Source organism: Macaca thibetana, chromosome 4 (genome assembly GCF_024542745.1).
Source record: "Macaca thibetana thibetana isolate TM-01 chromosome 4, ASM2454274v1, whole genome shotgun sequence".
Lineage (NCBI taxonomy): Eukaryota > Metazoa > Chordata > Mammalia > Primates > Cercopithecidae > Macaca > Macaca thibetana.
In genome coordinates this window covers 34,921,063-34,945,315 of record NC_065581.1, presented here as the reverse complement: position 1 = coordinate 34,945,315, position 24,253 = coordinate 34,921,063, and the positions used below count along the sequence as shown (strand labels likewise).

At 53.8% G+C, this 24,253-nt stretch overlaps 1 protein-coding gene across 6 annotated transcripts in view; it reads left to right on the top strand.

The window, feature by feature from the left end:
* GRM4 (glutamate metabotropic receptor 4) overlaps nt 1-24,253 on the top strand; it is a 127,268-nt gene that overhangs the window by 10,484 nt on the left and 92,531 nt on the right. For 5 of the 6 annotated variants that reach the window (XM_050787586.1, XM_050787588.1, XM_050787589.1 and 2 more), the window contains exon 2: nt 1,848-2,729. In XM_050787586.1, the coding sequence (XP_050643543.1) occupies nt 2,211-2,729 (519 nt within the window). In that variant the 5' untranslated portion in view covers nt 1,848-2,210. Of the gene's footprint in view, nt 1-1,847; nt 2,730-24,253 lie in introns of those variants that run through there. The other variant, XM_050787590.1, reaches the window with a different exon arrangement.

Genomic DNA, 24,253 nt, shown 5'->3' with positions numbered 1-24,253 from the left:
TAGGACAGACATCTGGTAAACTCATTCACAGGAAGGCATGAGTGATGATGAAAGCTCCATACAGGTGCAGCTCCCTACTTTGTATTTTAATGGCTCCTAAGCCTTCCCCAAAGCACTGGCCTTGGCCCCCAGTCCTAGGTCCCCAGCTCCTGGCTCCAGGGGAGAGGGTGGTATTGTGAAACTTTCTTCAGCTTTGTTGGGGCTTCCCAGTGTGGCTGATGCGGCTTCCAGTCCTGGATGCATCTTGGTTCACTGTGTGACTCTGGGAGAATTATGTGATACCTCTGGGCTACCGGTTCAACTGCAGCATGGGGCCAGGGAGAATTAGTAGCCATATTCTTGGTTTCTGAGGAGATAATGTGAAGGGAGCATTTTGAGGAAGGGGTGAAATGTGAAATGAGGGTCTAGAAGGCTGGAGAAGCTCAAGAGCTGAGGCTGGACTCTGGGGGCACTGCAGCTTCCTTCCCTCCCCTTGGCCCAGAACTGGAGCAGTCAGGGCCTCTGCAGGGGGAATGACAGGTGGGGCAGGGATGACCCTGAGACCACTGCTTGGTCTTGATGGAGGGACCACATCTCTGGGGAAGCCTCTCAATCCCAACACAAGCTCCTCTTCCAACTGCTTGGGAAAACTGAGGCACAGAATGGACAAGTGACTTGCTGGTTTTCATTTGACAAACCCCTGGGGAAGGGGGCCTTGGATTTGGCCCCCAGCCAAGCCCTGACTCAGCTTCCATCTCTTCTCCCTGTGGCCTCCAAAGTGGTGGGGAGGGAGGTTGCTGGCTTTGAATGGGGAGGCTGGGGTGAGGGAAGGATCCTCCAGGGGAAATTAGCCCAAATTAGCAGTGAGAATGAGGAAGGGCTGGTGTTCTCTCCTCTACCCTTGCAGATAAATATTTAATCACAACAACAATAATAATGATGATGATCTTAATAATGTGCAGTAGCTCAGGCCGTAACCCGAGCCCCGCTCTCAGAGGGAGGAAGTGGGGTGGGGAGAAAGAGCAGTGGAGAAATGGAGAGATGAAGAAAGTCAGGAGAGGGAGGGAGAGAGGGAGGGAGGGAGGACATGCAAGCTGAGTGGAGGCCTGCTCCTCATGCAGGGGCTGCTGGCTTTCCCCTGCCCTGCCTGGGGTAGCTGTGTAGCTGGGGTGGAGGCAGGAGAGTGCAGGGTTCACCTTGCGCTCCCTGATTCAAGATGAAAATCCAGAACCGCCACAGCCTCAGCTCCTCCCTGGTCTTCCCTTGGCCCAGCCTACACCACTACATTCCAGGATGATTTCTTGAGGGGGCCTTATTTGCGTTCCTGGGTCTCTGAGTCCCTGAAGAGCCAAAGTGTCTTGGGTTCCAGAGCTGAGAGCAGGGAAGCTGGGCTGCAGTAGGCATTGTCCAAGCTTTGTCTGAGCTTGTAATTAAACTGCACACTCCCTGTGTGACTCAGGCAAAATGCTCTCCTGCTCTGGACCTCAGTTTCCTCATCTTTGTAATGAGATTGGGCCCATAGGACCTGTTTCTTGCTCTCCTTCATGTGGGTGTGTTGAGGAAGGCCCCTCTTCCTCCCAAGCCAGTTCGAGGCTGTTCCTGGGGACTGTGCTCTCTGATGCCCGGGCTACTGATGGCAGTGGGTACAGGTCTTAGGAAGCTTCAAACATGACCTAATTTCTGCCCTACACTCTCCCATTTAAGCCAGAGTTGAGCAACGGCGGAGAGGAAACCAAGTACAGATTTATGGAGTCTTTGGCGATAACCTCTAGCATCTCCTTCTCTCAGGCTCCTGATGAGAGATGAGACTAGCTAATGTCTTCTTTGGGCTTCTGTTTGATACTCTGTCTCTCTTTTCCCCTTCTAAGGTTGGTAGGAGGAGAGGATTGGAGCTGTTTTCTCCTTGATGCCAAGATACGCCAAGCTAGGAGCACTCTGCCCTTTCCACAGTCATCCACCGAGAACAGGCCTGCAGGACGGGACAAGGATCAGAGCCTTCCTGCAACCCCGGCCACTGTCTGCTGTCTGTGGGCCTGGACCGTGTGGGCAACTGCGCTTGGCCCGAGTGACAAGGAGGTGGGAGAGGGTAGCAGCATGGGCTATGCGGTTGGCTGCCCTCAGTCCTCCTGCTGCTGAAGCTGCCCTGCCCATGCCCACCCAGGCCGTGGGGCCAGGGGCCTGCCAGGGCTAGGAGTGGGCCTGCCATTCATGGGTCTCTAGGGATTTCCGAGATGCCTGGGAAGAGAGGCTTGGGCTGGTGGTGGGCCCGGCTGCCCCTTTGCCTGCTGCTCAGCCTTTACGGTCCCTGGATGCCTTCCTCCCTGGGGAAGCCCAAAGGCCACCCTCACATGAATTCCATCCGCATAGATGGGGACATCACACTGGGAGGCCTGTTCCCGGTGCATGGCCGGGGCTCAGAGGGCAAGGCCTGTGGAGAACTTAAGAAGGAAAAGGGCATCCACCGACTGGAGGCCATGCTCTTCGCCCTGGATCGCATTAACAATGACCCGGACCTGCTGCCCAACATCACGCTGGGCGCCCGCATTCTGGACACCTGCTCCAGGGACACCCATGCCCTCGAGCAGTCACTGACCTTTGTGCAGGCGCTCATCGAGAAGGATGGCACGGAGGTCCGCTGTGGCAGTGGTGGCCCACCCATCATCACCAAGCCTGAACGCGTGGTGGGTGTCATCGGTGCTTCAGGGAGCTCGGTCTCCATCATGGTGGCCAACATCCTTCGCCTCTTCAAGGTCAGTGCCTTGGTTAGTCCCCTGAGGTGCTCTTCCCCCAGCGGTCTCTGCCCGCCACACGCCAGGGTGCCAGGCCTGGCCGACCAGCCCCTTTTTCCTCCTCTTTTCCTCACTCCAAGGGACAGTTTTTTCCTCAGAGCAGTATCTGAGAATTTGGGGCAGCTCTTCCTGGTTTCAGTATGTTGTCTTGTGGTCTTAGCATAGGCACAGCAGAGTGAAAGGCATCGGGACCCAGCCTTGTGGTGCTGACCGAGGTGCTGAAACAGCACCTGCCGCTGGAGGCTTGGTGAGCAACTCCACTCCTCTCCAGGGAATTCTGCACCAGGAGGGAAAAGGATGTTCTGGAGAACGACAGAAGGGAGGAGGAGATAGGTAGACAGACAGATAAAAAGATAGGCAGGTGGATAGACAGAAAGGCAGACAGATAAGAAGAATGGAAATATGAATGCTGGAGATTGCCAGGGAGAAAAAGCAAGATTTTTGTTTTGACATTGTTTTCATATAATTGCAATTCCCAAGAAAGATATGTTTTTCTTCTGGATAGTTGAGGAAGCCCCCTGTGGCCCTCCTGTCCCACCCGATATTATGGTTGGAGAATGTGTCCTCATTTTTTAGATGGGGTGTGGGGCTGCTGAGCCTGCAGAGAATGCAGATGAGGACGGGAAAACTGAGGCCTGAGAGAGTAGGCGGTCTCTGTTTCTGGTGCCCTGGGCCCTGAACCAAGCTTCCCTCTGTGATTTCCTTCCTTCTGCCCTTCTTCCCTGCACACCTTTCTCCCTTTCCTTCTGGAATCCCTCCCAGCCCCCTCCTTGCCGCCTCCTTTCCTCTCTTCCTGGGGCAAGAGCTGCTGATTTGCAATTCAATTGGAGCCAAGTGCTTCGCTAAGCTGCTAAAACAACTGAAAGCTACCGGGTAGAGAGAAAAACATTACAAGCATTTTACCAATAATTATGTGCCCGTTTCTCTCTTGGAGCCTGCCTTGTTTGCTCTGTGTGTGTGTGTGCGTGTGTGTGTTTGTGCATGTTTGTGTGTGTGGGGAGTGGAGGAGAGAATGGGGAGAGGGAAGAGGAAGGGACACAGTGGAAGCTGCTTGGTCCCTCCCTCACCCTGGTGTCAGATTGTTGGCCTCTGGAGTTGACCTTTGTCTCCCTAAAGTCTCCAGGGCTAGGAAGTAGACTGAGAGAGGCTGTTTTGCACCAGGCACGGTGGGGAGAGCTGAAGCTGGACCACTCTCACCAGAACTCTTTCTGGAAGCCATTGGCCCACTTCCCATGATGCATCAGGATTTGGGGGCATGTCTGGGGGCCCGGGTAGAAGTGGAGATGAAGGGAGAGGACGGTCCCAGTGTTGGGGTGGGGGTGAGGAAGCTTGTGGGTGGCAAAGGAGGAGGCCAGAGTTGTGCTGCCACATGTCTGGGTGGGGCAGGACTTTTGCCGTTGGCTGCTCTGGGGCTGAAGAACACGTGTGCCCCTAACTGTGTATGCAGCCATGTCTCTGGTATGCTCTGTGGGCCTCAAATATAAGGCTTTTCCTGGAGTATTGGTTTTACTTGATGAGTTGGATGAAAACACAATTTTAATTTTAAAACAAATGGATGCATTATGAAGACAGCAAAATTTGTACATGGTTTTATTTTCTTTTTATGATCAGTGGTTGAACATGGATGTACGTAGTTTGAAGATGAAGCAGGAAGCTTGAAAGCATTTCTGCCCTCACGATAGGCAGCTGGAACAATCCCTGGGGGCTGTGTTGGTCTGATAATCTTTCAGAGTTCTTTGGCAGGATGGTTTGGGAATGGTAGCCTGGTTCAGTCCTCCCACCGCACCCAGTTTTGCAGTGGGGACTGGACACAAGAGGAGAGGAGGAGCTGGCTAGGCTGTCCCAGGCCAGGGCCTAGTGATGGCTCAGGCCACATGAGTCATCACTTCAGCCCGCCTGGCCCTGGCCTAGGAGCTGAGGCAGTCTGGGCCATCCAGCAGAGGGGACAAGCCCTTGGACTCCTCCTTGTCAGCCTGGCAGGGTGGGGCACAGATCCCCAGCCTCCAGGAAGGTCACCCCACAACTGAGGCTGCTGTATTCTCTTTATCTGAGCTTGTAATTAAACTCCTTTAGTGACTCTGGGTCTTTTAGAAAGATGGTAAAACAGCCTGGTCCGGCCCTTGAACCTGTGACATTGGTGAGGATCCCTTCCCCTGTTTTTCAGAGCGGAGTGAGTGCCTACTTTACAGGGAGGCAGAGAGGCCAAAGGAGCTGAGAGTGCCCCGTCACTTGGTACATGGTGAAGGCTCAAGGAATGGTCACTCAGAGTTGGGTCTTAAGGTGTGTTCTTGAGAACATAGATATTTTGAGATGAGACGCTCAGTGCCCCAGACAGGGGATTGGGCTGCAGCTGCTATGCTAACCTCTCCCAGGATGGGGAAGGGCCAGGGTGGGGTGAGGGGCCTGGGGTGAAGAGCCTTACCATCCTGGGGGTTCATAGTGTCCCCTGTCTGGCCACAGAGGAGCGTGGTGCAGTCTCAGTTTGGTTTGTGCCTCCTCAGAACACAGGATGGAGTGGTTGGGGCAGGGGTCAGGAGCCCCCCAGGCTGCACAGAGAGCAAGGCAGGACCGGGAGGTAGAGACCTGGGGAGTGGAGAAGAAAGCAGGACAGGGGGGCAGAGCTGGACAAGGAAAGGGAGGGGCAGCAGGGGGGAAGCCAGCCGGCTGTGGCCTGCATTCCCTCGGTCCCTTTTAACGGCCTTAATGTTCCAGGCTGGCGACAAGAGGCCTCCTCAATAATTAAACTGATAGAAACAAGAGGCTGGGTGAGAAACTTAAAAGCCATTTACAGAAGCAAAAAGATTGAACTTTGGGGAGGGAGGTTGGGAACAGGAGCCTCAGGAAAGAGAGGGTGAGGGAGGGATGCCTTGCGGGAGGGGACCTGCGCCCACCACCAGGTGTCCATGTCAAAGGGCACCACTGCAGCCCCTGTCCTGCTCCCCTGATGATGGGTTAATGTGGCCTGCTGGGAACTTGGCACCAGAGGCTGTGATGACAGCTTTCCTTCCTGCAAGAGGTGGACTTCCGGTGCTTGGTTCAGAGGGGGTGATTTCCTGCATGGAGAATGCGAATGGGGTGCAGTCAGGGTCAGGATGTGAGCAAAACTCACAAGCCTTAGAGCTGGAAGGGGCCAACCTCTTGCTCTACAGATATGGAGGCTGAACCCTGATAAAATGACAGGGCAGGGCTCAAAGCCAGGTCCCCTCTCCCAGGCCTGACTCCTGGGAGACTGCCTGCTCAAATTAGCTGAGTCAGAAGTGGGACTTGAACAGGTCTCTGTTGGGGACCAGAAGGCCTGACTCTGGGAATTCATAGGTCTGACAGCTTCTATCCCTAACTTCCCTGCTCCCACCCCTTCCTTCATTCGCAATTTGTCCCATTCTTTCAGGACAGGGGTGCTGATGGGTGTGAAGAATACCTTTGGGTGGGCCCCCAAGCCCAGTAGTTGTAGCTTGTACAATGCACTGTTGGGGGCCCAGCCCAGGTTCAGGCCTGGGTTTGAATCCCTGATCCACTAGTTACCTCACCTCCACTTACCATGTCAGTTATTTACACCATAGTGTGAATGAGCCCATAAGACCTTTTCGTGGCTGGCGTGGTGGCTCACACGTGTAATCCTAGTACATTGGGAGGCTGAGGAGGGTGAATCATCTGAGGTCAGGAGTTTGAGACCAGCCTGGAAACATGGTGAAACCCCGTCTCTACTCAAAATACAAAAATTAGCCAGGTGTGGTGGCATGCGCCTGTAATCCCAGCTACTCGGGAGGCTGAGGCAGGAGAATCACTTGAGCCTGGGAGGTGGAGGTTGCAGTGAGCCGAGATCGTGCCGCTGCACTCCAGCCTGGGTCACAGAGTGAGACTCCGTCACAAAAAAAAAAAAAAAAAAAAAAAAAAAAAAAAATCCTTTTCCTGAGAAGTCATTGTTGGGGGGAGGAGGAGCAGACTGGAGACACCCCCGGAGGGAAACAGTTTCCAAGTTCTGTACCTGTAAGAGCTCAGAGGGATCCAGAAATCATTTCTTTGAGTCTTTTATTCATTTTGCAGTGGAAAAGCTAAGGCTTGGAGAAGGGGGCGCTGCACAGCATGGGGGTAAGCATTTGGACTCTGGAGCCAGGCAGCCTGAGGCCTGACTACCCTGGCAAACTGCTTAACCCTTCTCTGCCTCGGTTTCCTCATTTGTAAAATAGGGATGATAATGGTGCCAGCCTCATAGGACAGCATGGGGATGAAGAATTAAGGTCCAGCTAGGTGTGGCGGCTCATGCCTGTAATTCCAGCACTTTGGGAGGCTAAGGTGGGCAGATCACCTGAGGTCAGGAGTTCGAGACCAGCCTGGCCAACATGGTGAAATCCTGTGTCTACTAAAAATACAATAATTAGCTGGGCGTGATGGCAGTTACCTGTAGTCCCAGCTACTTGGGAGGCTGAGGCAGATGAATCGCTTGAACACAGGAGGCAGAGGTTGTAGTCAGTGAGATTGCACCATTGCATTACAGCCTAGGTGACAAGAGCGAAACTCAGTTTCAAAAAAAAAAAAAAGAGTTAAGGTCCAAGAAGGCCTAGCATGGTGCCTGGCACACAGTCAGCCCACAGGAAATGTCACAGCACAGCTTGTAGCTGGGCCTGAAGTCAGCATGAGGGACTCCGCTGATGCGGAAGAGGATGGAGTGGGCAGGCAGCGCCAGACGGTGACCTTTAAGGCTGATCCCGGAGAGTTTTCCACCATCTGCTGGGCCTCTGTGTCTTCCTGCCACGAGCGCAGCACTCAGTGTTGAGACTGAGCAGACAACTTCGGGTCATGAGAATTTCTCGCTATCACGAAATGGGGCGTGGGGAGGGGGAGCAGAGGTGGCCTCTGCGTGCCACCCCCAGCCTGGCGGTGTGAGTTCCCTAGTCCCATGTCGGGCTGCACGTGCCCTCTAGGCTCTTGGCTGCTCTTGAGCCGGGACTATGGGTGTGGCCCCGGGGGAACACTGGCTTAGATCCCACAGGATGTTCTGTCGAGGACATGGCTTCGTGTCTTTGGGTGTTTTCACTACACAACCAGGAGGAACTCTAGAGAGAGCCCACCTACCCTACTGCAGCCTGCCCATCTTGACCAGGCCAAGGAACCTGGAGGCAGTTTTGACCACCGTGTTTCTGTTTGTCAGCTCACCCTGCAGGCTGCACTTTCAGAACTTGTCCTGGACATGACAACTCCTCATGGCCTCCACCCCCATAGTCTCTTACCCAGCCCATTACAGAAGCCCGGTCTTTCCTCTCCCTGCCTCCAAATGGCCTCTCCACAGCCAAACCTTCACTCAGCAGCCAGAGATCTTTCTAAAACCCAGAAGGAATCCACTCAACCCTCTGCTTAAACCTTTTATTGGCTTCCTGTTGCTCTTCGATTAAAATGTGAACTCCTTTCCTGTCTGAGAGGCCCTGTGCTACCTGATGCCCCGATGTCCCTTTGTCTCTCCGGGCACTGCCCACACCAGTCATACTGTTTTCTTTATGCTCCTTGAAGACACCATGTTATTTTCCAACCGCAGGGCCTTTACACCTGCTTGCCTCACTGTCTGGAGTCTTCTCCTCCCATTCTTTGAAGCCGGATCTTTCTCATTCGGCCTTGAGCTTAAATGGCTTATCTTCAGAGAAGCTCCCCGGCCCCTGGCTATTCTGTCTCTTTCCCTGTTCTTTTCCTTGATGGCACTCATCACAGTCGTGGTCATGAACACATTTGTTTTCCTTTTTGCTATTGGCGTCCCCTCTAGCCCAGGGGTTAGCAAACGATAGACCAGGAGCCAAACCTGGCCCGATTTTGTACAGTTCATGAGCTAAAAAAGGCCTTTATGTTTTAAAGGGTTGAAAAACAAAATAAAAAGAAAAATAATGTCATGATACAGGAAAATTATGTGAAACTCACATTTCTGTGTCCATAAATAAAGCTTTAATGGGAACACAGTCATGCCGATTCACTTATGTCTTGTCTGTGGCTGCTGTCAAGCTACAAGCACAGAACTGACTAGAGGAGACAGAGACAGAGCTGGCCCCTGCTAGGCTCTACGCCTCACCTATAGAACTCCCAGCTGATGCGGGCCCATGGTGGCCCTCAGGAAACCCTCACCAAATGGACTCATGGTGGGATGAGGAACGGGAAGGAGACCTCAGCAGCTCTCATGTCTGCAGCAACAGCTGGGCTGAAGTCTTGGGAGCTGAAGTCTTGGGAGCTCCCTGCGAGCTCCTGGCTGTGGGGATGGGTGTGGCTGGACCTACCTTACCAGTGGTAGTGGTAAGTGGCACTACCAAGCCAGTGCCCTCTAGTGCCCACTACTGGTGGCATCCAGGGTCAGCTGGATGTGTTTCTTTCCCCCCAAAACACCTTCTCCAGGTCCCCACTGACTCAGGGGATTTTTCACCTGAAGCTTTGCTGCTTGTTAAAGGGGATCACCATGTACCATTTTAGGCGGTCATTAGAGATTTGTCCCAACAGAACTGTAAATGTTGGGGGGGTGGGGGATGAAAGAGGGACCCTCTCTAAGAGGTGACTGAGGTGAAATAATTAGAACATTTACATAGCACTTACCCTGTGCCAGGCTGGTCCTAACCCTCACAGCAACCCCAGGGGCAGGTACACAGTTGTTATCCCTGTTTTGCAGAACTGAGAACTAAGGCACAGAGAAGCTAAGCAACTTGCCGAAGGTCACACAGCTAGTAAGTGGTAGAGCCCGGATTTGAGCCCAGGCCATCTGAACCTGAATCTACCTTTTTCCACCACTCTGCTCTCCTCCTTCTTGACCACTAGCTAGGGGTGAGTTTGAGACCTGGCCTGATGCTTACTTACTGCATGGCCTCTACAAGCCTCAGTTTACTCGCCTGTGAAATGGATGTGATGATACCCAGTTGGTAGAAGCGATAATGTGCCCAAAGCCCTCAGCAGGTGCTCAGGGGAGGCTGGGGATACAGAATAGAATTTGATAGACGCTGGAGTGCTCATGCGGTGCTGGGGAAGGAGAGAAAGGGTTGTTTGAAGTAGGTCTCGCTGAGGGTGACTGTCAGGGGCAGTTCTCCTGAGGGGAGGGCAGAGAAGCCCCCTGCTGAGATAGTCTGTCTTTCCCCCAAACCCCTACTGTGGTGAGAGCCTGGGAAGGGGAACCTCCAGACCAGAGCCAGACCCAAGCCTGAATAGAGAGGCAAAGGGACGTGGAAGGAGGGGAACCCTGGCATTGGGCAGCCCCAGCAGCCCTAAGGGGAGGCTCAGAGCCCCCCTGGCTACTGGCAGTCAATCATCTGTGTGCCCTTGGGCAGGCCCTTCCCTGTGGAGTGGGGCCAGTGGTGTAGAAGTTGCTTTGCTCTAGCGGCTCTAAGCCTAGCGGCTTGTCACAATCACGGGGGAGTTCAGGGAGCATTAGATTCCTGGATCCCCAGTGGGCCGATGAGACTGGGAGTCCAGGGTCTTTGTTTGGACACTTAGTAGCCTCAGTTGGCCACTGACCCAGATGCCTCAAGTCCTTGGTTTTCTTCTCCAGGGAGTGCCCCACCCACCCTGCAGTCCTCTCAAGCCTGCTTCCTCCAAGGGGCACCCTGAGGTCTGGGAGGGTTTGGAGTGGAGGCAGGTAGGATGTCAGCTTTAGCATGCGGTGACTGGATGGGCAAACAGGCTCATTCCTGCAGAGTTAAAAGGCAAGTGTGGAGGCCTTTGGGGGCCTCTGGGAAGACCTCCTAGAGAGGCTTTGGAGGCAGGCCCCATAGGCTCCTGGAGCCCAGGTAGGAGCTGATGGGGCCTCTGGATGTGATGTGTGGCATTATGGAAGGGCTGAGGTGGGGGCTGAGTCTGGCGGGGGGTCCTCAAGTTCATGACTGCTGGCTCTGGCTTCTTCTCTCCCATCTGGAACTCAGTTTGTCCATCTGTAAAGAGTCATGCATGTATTTGTTCATTTACTGAACCTACTGGCCATCTCCTCCATGCCCGGCTCTTCTAGAGCAGCGGTCCATCTCAGCTGCACATTGGAATCACTTGGGGGAGTTTAGAAAAGCCTCATACTCTGGCCCATCTCAGGAATTCAGATTTAACTGAGATTGGGCCTGGGCTGCCCGAGTGATGACAGCTGCGTTCCAGGTGCATTCGAAGTGAACTTGATCACGCAGGAAGCACACGGGTGAGCCCTGCCCTGGTGGGCTTCCACACTGGAGGGAGAAGGCAGGCAGTGAGAAGACAAAGCATGTAGTGCGCATCGTCAGGGGAGCAGTGCCCTGCAGAATCACAAAGCAAGGAGTGGCTGGAGAGCCGCACGGGAGGGGATGTCAGTCTAGACAGGGTTGGTGGGGAGGCCTTGTTGCAGAGCGTACTTTTGTACAGAACCTGAATGGAGTGGAGGGGCCGTCCTGTGGCTGTGAGGAAGAGTGTTCTAGGCAGAGCAGTAACATGTGCAGAGACCCTGGGGGCAGGCCTCTGCTTGGCTGTTGATCTGAGCGGGGAGCTTGAGATGCAGGTCTGAGACAGTCCGGGGATCAGGGAGAAGGCCTTCAAACCCCTCCTCATCCTTCTTGCTGCAGAGGGTGTCGTGGGAGGACAAGTCACCAGGTCTCTTGGGACCCCTGTTTCCTCACCTATAAAGTGGGCAGATGGTCCCTGAGCAGCCCTTGTGAAGCCACAGAGGTGAGAGCCCCCTGTGAGAGGCTCATTCTTCCCCTGGGCTCCCACCCTGATGGCTTTTGCCCACTTGGGCCTTCCTGGGCCTCGTCAGACCCTAACCCGTTACTCCCCCTAGCCTCCAGCCTGAGGATGGACAGAGTTGGGTGCTGGAGACCAGAGAGAGGAAGGGCCAGCCAGATGGGGATCCCCGAGGGGCAGTAATGTGGTGGCTGCCGCGTGGACCCTGGGGCCAGCTGGCCTGGGTTCATACCCTTGCTCTGCCATTTGTTGCCTGGGAGAGCCTCTCTGTGCCCCCCATTTCCTTGTGTGTAAAATGGGGATGCCCGCAGCACCCACTTAACAGGCGCTGTGAGGATGAAATGCGTGCACAGCAAGGCCCAGGGCAATGCCTGGTGCGTAGACCATGGAGTGTGGAACAGAGCACCGGCTCTGGAGGCTGCATGTGGTAGGTGGTGCAGATCCCGGCCCCAAAAGTCTGACCCTCCTGAATCTCACTCATCTCAGCTGGGAAATGGACAGAATCACGTGCACCTTTCTGGGTGCGGGTGAAAATCACAGTGGGAGCTGGTAGTCTGGCGGGCTTACACAGGGCCCGGTCATGTTTGTCCTCATCTCCTGCCAAAGGAGCATCCAAGGGGGCTTTGAGGGGTATGGCCTGAGTCGTGAAGGGTGGGGGGCATGGTGATGGGAAGGGGCACATCACCGCATTGATCCACCGATGACTCTGGTAGGTGTGCCAGAGCCTCCTTGCATGGGGACTTATTGACCTGGGGTTCTCTGGCCCTTCATACTGTTGGGTGGCCCTGCTGCGGGCGCTGGGGTGATCTCTGGCTCTCTATGCAAGGCAGGGTTGAAGGTCTTCCCTTGCCAGTGAAGCCACCTGTGGCCCAGGTCCTGCTTTCGGGGCCTGCCTCTGCTGCCGACTCGCTGTGTGACCTTGGGTAACGTGGCTGCCCTCTCTGTAAATGAGAGCACAGGATTAGGCAGGCTCTGAGGTGACCCACTCCTCCTCACCCGGTCATGCTCTGTGCTTTCCACGGCCTGCCTCCTGCCCTGCTCGGGCCATGTCCTCCTGGAATGCCGTTCTTGCTGCCTTGTGGGCAGTTAGACTGACTCGAATCCAGCAGGACTTAACTGACCTTCCCAGGGCATGTGGGGGCTCTTGCGGGAATCATGTCTCTCCCCACAGTTCCTGAGCACCTTGAGGGCAGGATTGGGCTGAACCGCTCTTGGTCATCCCCTCAATTTCCAGTGCCTGGCCCGGAGACAGACAGACAGACAAACCGGGGAAGCCGCCAGCCCGAGGCCTGGGTGTGGAACTGAGGGACAGGATGGTGCCCACAGCAAGGGTGGACCCCCATGAGTCTGCAGGGTTAGCCCCGCCCTCCCCCCCCCGCCGCAAGGAACTGTGTGCCTTCATTTTTCTCCCAACCTACTAAACTAGCATTTTTATGACCCAGACATGCTGGAAATGAAAGGAAGGCAAATTCTGCTTTATATTCCAATTGACCTTTATGCTTGCCAGTCGCTCGAGGCCTGGGCTGGGGGCAGTGAGGAGAGGCAGGGCCGGCCTCGATGCTTGGTTCCATGTGGAGAGTGGTGGCCCACAGCGCTATTGCGGGTAGGGGAGCCGGAACACAGTTTTGCCCCCTCTTTCCCTGTCTGTCTGTCCTCAGCTCCCTGCCTCCTTCTGTCTGACTGTGGCTTTCTGTTCCCCTCTCATGTGTTCCACCCCATCTCTTTCTTCCCCCTGGCGCCTGTTGGACTCCCTTGTGTACCACACCACCCACACACAGACAGTGTTGGGCTCCCTCTCTGTTTGGGTGGTGTGGGACAGCCTCAGCCTTGGTGGCCTGTGGTTAAGGGCTGGAGGCAGAACGGCTGTCAAGCCCACCTGTTCCTTGTGGGACACATCCCAGCCTCTTGCCTACTTGGCTGCCCACCTGCCTCATACCTTGATTACGGCCTCGGGCATCTCAGTACTGAGCACTTCCTGGTGGGCACCCATCCCACCCAGACCCCTCCCTCCGACTCAGGGTGCCCCTCAATCCCACACAAGTCTTGGCACTGCTCAGGGCCCTGCTCTCCTTGCCTGTGGGGGTGAGGAGGGCTGGCTCTGCAGACTTCCCAGGGATGTCGGGAGACCTGGCCGGGTGCAGAGCTTCAAAAGGGAAACTACAACCTGGGTTCAAGCCTCGGCACTGCCACCTGGCTCTATGGACTTGGCAGACCACTCACCCTCGCGGAACCCAAAGTCCAGATCTGTAAAATGGGTAGAGTGGCTGCATTAGCTGGAACAGCAAAAAGTGACTAGCTCAATGCCTAGCACATTGTAGGCACTGAGGAAACAGGAGCTGTTGTAAAGTGGGCCTGCATGTGAGGAGGAGGCTGGATTCTCCTTCCTGTCCCTCCTCTCATTCCTTTATTCCTGGACCTCAGTTGTTTCCAGGCCTCAGTTTCTCCCTGGGGTCTGCTGAGAGGTGGTGCCCCAGGAGGAGGGATGCTCTGCTCAGCCCTGGCCCTGGCCCAGCACAGGTGCCCTGAGCGGGGATCCGCCTCGAAGGCGCTGCCTGGTCCTGGTCTCCAGCCAGCTACAGGGCGGAAGAGGGATTGAAAAGTCATCAGAGTTGAAATCTCCTGGAGAGGGAGCTCTGGCTGGGCAAAGCGGGGCCCTAATGGGAACGGACAGAGGTAACACTTGCCTCATTCTCTGTCCCTGGGGCTGTGGCTGAGGGGAGGATGGGCAGCATCAACCTCTGTCAGGGCCCTGTAGAGGGTGGTGTTTATGTTCAGTGCAGTCTCCTCCCTCCGACCCAGCTCAGGCTCTGGAAGCTGGCAGGGAGTCCAGTGAGGTCCCCACAGCAGAGCAGCTGGAAGAGAACAACCCTTAATCCCAGGGAATGAATTCCAGCTGGGAGACCGTAGCCAGGGAAGGAGTCTGAGGCTTAGGACTGGGGGGCGATGTGTGAGGGTGAGTGGTTTCCGGGGTCAGGTCTGTTCTGAGAGGAGACTTCAGCAGGAAGTGAAGTGTGCGCAGCTCTCACCATGCTGCCTTTCACTTTATTGAAAATGAGTGGCATGTTCAATGTGGGTCTGTCATGAAGGGCTTTCTCTCTTTTACGAAGGTGTACATATATCTTAATAAATGATTTTAAACATATGGAAAATTATAGAGGATAATATAATGGATTACCCTGTACCCAAGACCTGGCCCACATACTGATATCTTCCAGTAACAGTTTCAAAACTGTTTAAGAAAGAAAACTTTGCAGGCTGGGTGCGGTGGCTCATGCCTGTAATCCCAGCACTTTGGGAGGCAAAGGTGGGTGGATCATGAGGTCAGGAGATGGAGACCATCCTGGCTAACACAGTGAAACCCTGTCTCTACTGAAAATACAAAAAAATCTGGCCAGATGTGGTGGCACGTGCCTGTAGTCCCAGCTACTCAGGAGGCTGAGGCAGGAGAATCACTTGGACCCAGGAGGTGGAGGTTGCAGTGAGCTGAGATTGCACCAATGCGGTCCAGCCTGGGTGACAGAGTGAGACTCCATCTATACATAAATAAATAAATAAATAAATAAATAAGAAAAAAACTTTGCAAATATGATTGAAGGCCTCTGCATACACCTCCTTGCCCTCTCCCTTCTCTTCCTCCTTGGAGGCAACCACTGCCCCATCCTGGAGATATCTTTAAATCTCTTAATTCCTGTGCACTTAAAAAATGCAGGCGGGGCACAGTGGTTCACACCTGTAATCCCAGCACTTTGGGAGACCGAGGTGGATGGATGACTTGAGGTCAAGAGTTGGAGACCAGCCTGACCAACATGGTGAAACCCTGTCTCTACTAAAACTACGAAAATTAGGCAGGTATGATGGTGCACGCCTATAATCCCAGCTAGTTGGGAGACTGAGGCAGGAGAATCACTTGAGCCCAGGAGGTGGAGGTTGCAGTGAGCTGAGATCACACCATTTGCACTACAGCCTGAGTGACAGAGTAAGAATCTGTCTCAAAACAAAACAAAAATATATATACATATCCCCACACATAATATTTAGTTTTATTTTGCGCGTTTTCTTTTTTTTTTTTTTTTTTTTTTGAGACGGAGTCTGGCTCTGTCGCCCAGGCTGGAGTGCAGTGGCCGGATCTCAGCTCACTGCAAGCTCCGCCTCCCGGGTTTTTTACGCCATTCTCCTGCCTCAGCCTCCCGAGTAGCTGGGACTACAGGCGCCCGCCATGTCACCCGGCTAGTTTTTTGTATTTTTTTTAGTAGAGACGGGATTTCAACGTGTTAGCCAGGATGGTCTCGATCTCCTGACCTCGTGATCCGCCCATCTCGGCCTCCCAAAGTGCTGGGATTACAGGCTTGAGCCACCGCGCCCGGCCGCGTGTTTTCTTTTTTTTAAGAGACAAGGTCTCCTCCCTCTGTCACCCGGACTGGAGTGCAGTGGTGTGATCATGGCTCGCTGCAGCCTCGACCTCCTGGGTTCAAGTGACCCTCCTTCTGCTCGCCTCTGGAGTAGCTAGGACTATGGGCACGAACTACCACAATCTGGCTAAGTTTTAAACTTTTTTGAAGGGACAGGGTCTTGAACTCTCGGCTTCTAGTGATCCTCCCTCCTCAGCCTCCCAAAATGCTGGGATTACAGGCGTGAGCCACTGTACCTGGCTTATCTTTTGTGTTTCATGCATGATAAAAACAGGATCATGTTGCACATGTTCCACTTGCTTTTTTGGCTCAGTGCCACGTGGCTCTGTGGTTGCTGTGCTCATTTTCTTTGCTGTGTAATGTTCCACGGTATGACCATGCCCCTGTCCAGTTACTTGTCCATCCTCTGGTTGTGGGCACCCAAGTGATTCCACAGTGATCTTTCTGTTTCTACAACATCCTTGCCGACGTGTCCGTACGCTCTGGGGGAGCTCCTGGCGGCGCATGCCCAGGTGTGGCATTGCAGGCCCGGGGGGAATTGGGGGAGCTCCTGGCGGCACGTGCCCAGGTGTGGCATTGCAGGCCCGGGGGGAATTGGGGGAGCTCCTGGCGGCACGTGCCCAGCTGCGGCATTGCAGGCCTGGGGGGAATTAGGGGAGCTCCTGGTGGCGCATGCCCAGGTGTGGCATTGCAGGCCCGGGGGGAATAAGCCTGCAGTCTTTCTCAGTGCTGCCCCGTTGCTCTCTACATTCTGCGCAGGGAATGGTTTTCCTGCCTCCCTGTTGGAATCCCCCAGGGCCTGTTAAACACAGGTTTTCACAAGGTGCCAGGGTCTATTAATATAAAATGGGGGGTGGGGAAGTCAGGGAAGGCTTCCTGTAAGAGGAGAATGAATGCTGAGACTCAGTGGTCAGGACACAGTGAGCTAGGTTGAGGGGTGCTGGCTGGCAGAGAGGTCATTCCAGGAGGAGGGAACAGCCAGGACAAAGGCCTGGAGGCCCGGAGAGAGGGTGTGATGTGCTCGTGTTTGGAGGTTGGCTGTTCTGCTCCTGGGAGGCTGCTGGGGCTGAGGGGGTGATGTGGCAGGAGCTGGGGACATGACAAAGGTGTCTTCTTGCCCGAAGTGGTAGCTCCTGACAGCCAGGTCTCTGGTTGCAGCTGGAAGGAGGTTTATGAGAAGCCTGAAGTGCGAGGAGATGTTAAGTGCCTTATAAGTACTTTGATTATTTTAAATTCCTTAAGTGGTTTTCTAAGATGGTCCTAAGTATCCCAGGGACACAGACACAAAATCAATTAGGAAAGTGCAACAAACCCAACAGGGGAAACGAAGGGGAAGCCAGGAGCCCTCTTACCTGCCTTCTCTCCCTCCCTCACCCCCACAGGACCTGGCCAGGACTCCCTCCCTCACGCCCCAGGCCCTGTGCTGAGGTCTCGTGGAGGGAAAGAGTGTGCGTGCTGGGGAGGGGTGCCTGAGTGTCTCCTTAAAAGATGGGTTTCTCTCCTGAATGAGCCTTTATTCAGTGGCCTTGGAGGAGACTGGGTTCCCCAGGCCTGGCTTCCTCAACCCCACAGATGCAAAATCTTTGGGCATTCTTTTAAGTTACGGTATTACTGTTTGAATGTATCATACATTCCCATGGTTCAGTCTTCAAGGTATCAAGAGACACGCTCCCACCCCAGCCTGGCCCTAGAGGCAGCCATTATTCCCTGTGCACACTTCCAAAGAACCTCAGGCCTGCACATGGGCTGGGCTGCGTGTTGCACGCTTGCAGAGGCTGGGTTCTTTGGAGATCCTCACCACCGACCTAGCATAGGAAGGGGATTAAATGCATATATATGGCCCCGCGTTCTGCCACCTCTATGCCCCCCAAAGCTGCAGTGCCTGCTGGGTGACCTTGCAGCATTCCCAGGGACATGCTTCGTCAGTGTGTAAGGACCTTTTTCTTTGTGTGGCTGCGTAGTGCCCCTGTTTCTGGTCTCCACATAATGGACATTAGGTGGTTTCCAATCTAGGCTCTGACAGAGCTGCTGTGGAAGTCTTTGCATGGGCGACTTTGCACGTCTCTGCAGGACAGACTCCTCCCACAGAGGGCTGGATCAAAGGGCAGATGTGTTGGCAATTTCCCTTGATGTGGCCACCTTGCCCTCCTGCCAGAGAGGGGCAGGACTGATCCAGTGGTGCCCTGTGGCTGGGCCTCCACCTCTGCAGGACATGCCCAGAAGGAGGCCCTGTGGCCGATCCCGACCTGGCCTCATGTAGCAGGTCAGGGATTCGTCACCTCTTTCCCTCCCTCCCTCCCCCCCCCCCCCCCTCCCCCTCCCCCCCCCCCCCCCCCCCCCCCCCCCCCTCCTCCCCCCCCTCCCTCCCCCCCCCTCCCTCCCTCCCTCCTTCCTTCCTTCCTTCCTTCCTTCCTTCCTTCCTTCCTTCCTTCCTTCCTTCCTTCCTTCCTTCCTTCCTTCCTTCCTTCTGTCTTTCTTTCTAAAGAACTTTTCTTATCTTTTTCTTTTTGACAGAGTCTCGCTTTGTCACCCAGGCTGGAGTGCAGTGATGCGATCTCAGCTTACTGCAACCTTCGCCTTCTGGTTTCAAGCAATCCTCCTGCCTCAGCCTCCTGAGTAGCTGGGATTATAGGCGCCTGCCACCACGCCTGGCTAATTTTTGTATTTTTAGTACAGACCAGGTTTCGCCATGTTGCCCAGGCTGGTGTTGAACTCCTGACCTCAGGTGATCCACCAGCCTTGGCCTCCTAAAGTGCTGGGATTACAAGCGTGAGCCACTGTGCCTGGCCTCATCACCTGTTTCTTTTGTGGATCTCCACAGAATCTAGAGGGATGAATCACACGTTTCTATTTGTTTTAACAGAGAGATGTCAATATAGGAAAACAAATCTCAGTTCCTAAAAGAAGCGAGGCAGAGAACCTACTGGAAGTTAGCAGCAAGTACCTGATTCAACCATGACCATTTTAATCTTCATGAGAGATTAAGTTAGTGGGTTTGGTTCCAGTTTGTACAGTTGTATTCATTAGGTAAATGTTTACTGAAGATCTGCGAAGGCCCTCAATTTTGCTGTTGAACAAGGAGGTGGGTTTTTCCTTTGCTTTTATTTGCTTTCCAGTTCAATTAAAAAATGCATATTTTATGTGAACCTTGGGAATTAGCATGTGAGGATGGCCCACGGTTTTCAGGACTTTCAGATGCCTGCTGTAGGTGGCTTCTGGGCATTTCTTAGAGACTGCAATGGGACAGAGGGCCTGGTGGAGAACGGTAATAGGGAACTCAGGGATAAATCCCAATAGTTCACAATTTACAGCTTTCACAGTCACTTCTTGATCATTCCACACAAGAGTCCTACAATGTGATCAGGACAGCTTACAGATGAGGAAACTGAGGCCCAGAGAAGTTAATGTGTGGGGGGCCACCTCAGCCAGTTAGAATCAGAGCCGGACTTCGAATCAGGGTCCCAGGCCCCCAGCACAGTGCCCTGCCCCTGCACACACCTGAAAGTCATGAGTGTGTCCTCCTAGTCCAGCAGCTCTTAGTGTAGGAGCCTATGGGTGCTTTGCAGGCTGGAATCAGGTCAGCCCTTGCTCTATCCCATTAAGCACAGAACAGGCAGCCATGGGTCCCTCTGTGAGTGGGACTTGATGTCCCTTAGGCCCTTTCTGTTGTGCTGGTTATAAAAGCCAGCATGTTTGTCACAGGTTTGGAAGAAAACAGAAAAGCGTGAAGAAGCAAATTGAAATTGCTCACTCATTCTGCTATCCAGGGTGACAGCCTTGATGCGTGTGTGTATTTCCTTCCAGCCTTTCTTCTGTGTAATTTACCAAATTGAGATCACAACATCTATATGGTTCTGTAGCCAGCTTTTGTCCACTAGACTACAGTGGTGAGCATGTTCCAATATCCTTGATTAGTCTTTGAAGACTGGCATTCATTCAATGGCTAGGTCATCACCCATGGGGGGCCCTCGCATCTTTCATGTACCACGTCTGCTGGTGGCTGGATGTGAGGTCTTGGGGCTGCTTCCCTGGCTGCATCTGTGCGTTTCCAGTGGCCTCTCTCTCCATGAGGAGATGCGATGGTGCAGCCTTGGGTGCTGGGTGGTGAGGAGCAGGAGGTGGGAAGCCCTACCTAATTGGAGCAGTTATCCTGGGAAAGACAGGTGCTCAGGTGAGCTCCCCGTGGGGGTGGGTGAGGAGGTGGATGTGGCAGGTGGAGTGTAGGAGGTAGCCAGGTGTCCCAGGTGATACTTGGGGTGCTGAATGAACTGCAGGCATGGGAGCCAGGGACCGTGGCTTCACTTCATGCATGCTCAGGATGAAAGCCCCCTAAACCCCGGAAATTCAACTCAGGGATTTAAATCCAATGTGGCAGCTGAGGGAGTGGGTGGGCAGGGAGCCAGGCTGGCAGGGAGGGATGACCTCACAAGTATCCTTCACCATGGACAGGTGGGGTTCGTGGCAGGGGGGCCTGGTAGAAGGACGCAGATACCCCTGAGGCTCCCAGGTTAGCACGGCCTTGGAAGCCTTTTTGGACTGGCCCAGCCTGTCTCGCCCACCTCATCTTCATTCCCTCCCTCTGGCCCTGCCATTTTCAGTTCTGTTTCCCCTGAGGCCAGTCTCTGAATCCCCCCAGCTTCCCATCTGCTGGGCCTCTGCTTCTGATGGTCCACCTGCCCCGAAGAATGCTCTGTCTGCCTTTTCATTCCTTTACATTTTTCTTTAAAATGGAGGTACAACGTATACACTGTAAGATACACAAATTTCAGGTGCATGACTCGTTGAACTTTTATAAATGCATGTGCCCGTATCAGACAGAGAACATTCTCATGAGCCCCTCCTAGTTCATATCCTCTCCTCCCCAAGGATAATCAATAGCCTGATTTCTAACTGTGTACTGGTGTCGCCTGGTTTTGAGCCTCACGTAAACAGAATCGTGCAGCGAGGTTTTTATGTCCGGCTTCTTTTGCTCACATTGTCTGTGAGAACCCCCTGGAGTTGGGTCTGTTGGTGGTTTGCTCACTTCTATTGCTCTGTACTCTTTCATTGTATCATTGTTTGGGTAATTCATAATTTATTTACCCTTTCTGCTGCCACTGGACATTTGGGCTGAATCCAGTGTTTGGCTATTATGAATAGAGCCGCTCTGAACATTTGTGTCCTTTAGTGGATGTAAACGCTCGTTTCTCATATACATATTTTAAGTGGAATTGTTGGCTCATAGGTTGCATGAATGATTAGCTTTAGGAGGTACTGCCAATCATTTTCCCAAAGAGACTGTACCTTCTTGCCACCTTTCTTTGCTTTGGTAATCCCACATTTGTTCTGAGGCCCTTCTCCAATGCCCCCTCTTCTGCTATCCTGAAGAGAATAACCCTGGTCACTGGGGTGTCAGCTCTATGAGGCAAGGTCGTGTCTCTCTTCTTCCCTGCTGTGGTCTCCAGTGCCTGGAACATAGTAGATGTTTAATAAAACGAATGGTTGGATTTATGTGTCTGGCGTGTGCTAGGTGTTTTCACAGGTTATCTTGTGTGAGTCACCAGCTAGGAAGTCAGTATCACTGGCCCCATTTTACAGGAGAGGAGACTGAGGCTTGCTCAGAAAGCAGTGGAGGCCTGCGGCGCTGCCTGTCCCTGAAGCCAGTGCTCATTCTGCAGTTCTAGGCGGCATGTGTTTAGAATTTCTTGCTCTTTTTCAGCTCGCCCACTTTGATTTCACTCGGCCTCATATTCTAGTCCGGGGGTTGTTGAATTAAATCTCGTGGGTGACCCAGTTAGTTTGTGACCCAGCCAGCTCCTGAAGGATCCGTCAGCTCTTTCTTCATTCTGAGCCTGTGCCCCAGAATCAGGGATTTCCAGGTTGGACAAGGGTGGTGAGGCCGCAGAAAACCCACTTGTATATAATTAAAGCCCTCTTCTGGTGCGGCCAACATTGGTACCTCATTTTTACCTTTTCAAAGTCCCTTTCCACTGATTGACCGTCCATGGAGGTCACAGTCTGGCCACTGTCGTTGGCATTCTCTGAGTGATAACAAATGGAGCCCAGGGGGGTGTGATGTGTCCGCAGTTCCTCCTGGAGCCTGAAGAACTAGGGTGAGAACCTGGAACTCCTCCTCCAGCCTCGCGCTGTACAGTTATTTAGGGAGGGCTGAGAGCAGGCAAAGGATTGGAGTTAGGCCCAAAACCCAGCAAGGCTTGTCCCAGGGCCCCTTTGGGAAGCTATAAAGGCTCTTTCAGAGCATCGATTTACTAAATGGTCTTTTAGAGGCCTGAAAGGTTTGCCGAGTGTCTCAGGGCAGACCCCTGGAGGCTGCTGTCCAAGGTCCTGAACCAGGGCCTCGTGGCTGGGAGTGGGGGAAGGGGCAGCAATTTGGGCTTGGGGTGCTTATGCTTCCCAGAGGATGCGCTCCTGCCAGTTTTGGTGGGAGCTGGGCATGTGGCCGGGCAGACGGTGCGGGTGCCGTGATATTTTAATTGAAGCCTGGAGACACGGTTGCTCTCTCTACTGCGCTAACAATGTAGGGAATAAATAATTCAGCAGTGGCTGTGTTGTGCCTGCTGTCCTCACCCACGGGGGTGGCCACACGCATGCACACACACACACACACACACGCACACACACACACATGCAAGCTGTGGAGTGGGCCAGGAGCTGCTGTTCTGGCTGGTGGCTGGCCCAGAGGCAGCACGTTGCCATTTAGGCAGGGCCCTGACCGTCTCTCAACCCTGGTGAATGGTGAATCTCTTTGCACCCAGGCAACCGCTGAGGAGAGATTAGCAGAATCTGGGGACAACTGCTCTTGGGTGCAGTGATTAGTGGCACTTAAAGGTCCATTTGACCTCAAACCAGCCTGAGATGCTGGTGACCTGGAGAAAAGGCCCCTCTTAACGGACACGTTCCCTGGGCTGTGTTTTGAATGGATTCCATTTGATTCAGCAAACATATATGGAGCTCCAAGTTTGTGCAAGATACCAGAGCAGGTGGTGGGGATGGGCAGGATTGCCAAGTGAATAAATCTGGGTCCTTCCTGGATGGGGAGGTGTGACGGGCATGTGATTTGCCACAGCTTGAATTGGGGTGTGGGAGGGCTGTGAGGGGTACAGGCGAGGGTCTAGGGGCTGAGAGGAGGGTGAGAGCAGTTCTGATGAGGTGTGCGTGGGGCAGCTCTTGTCAGAGGTGGAGCCGGGCAGTGTCCTCAGGGCAGAGGGTGGGCACAGGTGGGACCTTGGGCTTGTCTGTGACAGAGATGTGGCATGTGGGAGGGTTGGGCAGGGGGTAAGTGGAGAGGGGCTGGGGGACATCAGGGGGCTTAGGTCAAGAAGGTGGACTTGATCCTGCAGGATGGTGCCTGCCTGGATTTGGGAGTTAGAAGTATTCCTTTGGGTGTGGACTGGAGGGTTGGTTACAGGGCAAGGCCTGAAGCTGAGAGAGTGATGAGGAGACGGATGGAACAGTTCAGCCTGGAGATGATGGTGGCCCGGATGATGGCCTTATGCATGGTGACATCCATTGGTTCATATATCCACCAAACAGTTGGTGAGCATCTTTTAGGAGCAGATGTTGGGTTGGGCTGAGAATGCAGCAGAGTGAGCCAAATGCACACCATCCTTGCCCACACAGAGCTGACCTTCTGGACACGGGAGAAAGACAGGAGACATGGTGTAATCATTTACATGAGTGAGGACAGGTGCTGTGGAGGGGACCTGCCCAAGGCCAGGGGCTAGAGAGTGGTGAAGGAGGGGAAGGGTTCTTGTACACAAGGCAGTCAAGGAAGACCTGGGTAGGGGACTTTGGAACACAGACCCAGGTGAGTGAGGAAGGCAGCCCGGTGGCTGGGTGGTGTTTTGGGTGGCAGGCACAGCCAATGCAAAGGCCCTGAAGCAGGAATGTTTTTGGCCCATCTGAGGAGCAAGGGGGTTGCTCAGAGGGGAGGGGAAGCTGTAGCAGGGCTGGGTCAGCAGGGCCTGTGGGCTCTGAGACAGAGGAGGACTTTTACTCCAGGTGCAGTAGATAGTCTTGGAGGGTTTTAAGCAGAATGACACAATTAGACTTACGTTTTAAAAAGTGCTCCCTGGCTGCCATGTGAGGACCAGATTTGTAGCACTGTTAGAGCCTTCAGCTGCACCCTGCTGCCTTGCTTCTCCTTCCTCCCTTCTCCCATCACTCCTCCCCGAGGGCCATCAGCCTCATCCCTGCTCCACAGAAAGTCCCTGAGGAGGCTTTCAGAGGGCTGGGCCGTTCTGCAGAGCCCCATCCTCCCTCCAAGTCCCACCCCAGTCCTCAAACCTCAGCCCAAGCTGGGACCTCCAGCTACTGCTAGATAAACCCTGCCCAAGAACCTGCGTCTGTTTTCCTTAAAAAGTGGGCATTTCGACAAATATCTCCCTACCTGGGTCAACGTTAGGTTTAAATGGGGGAACATGG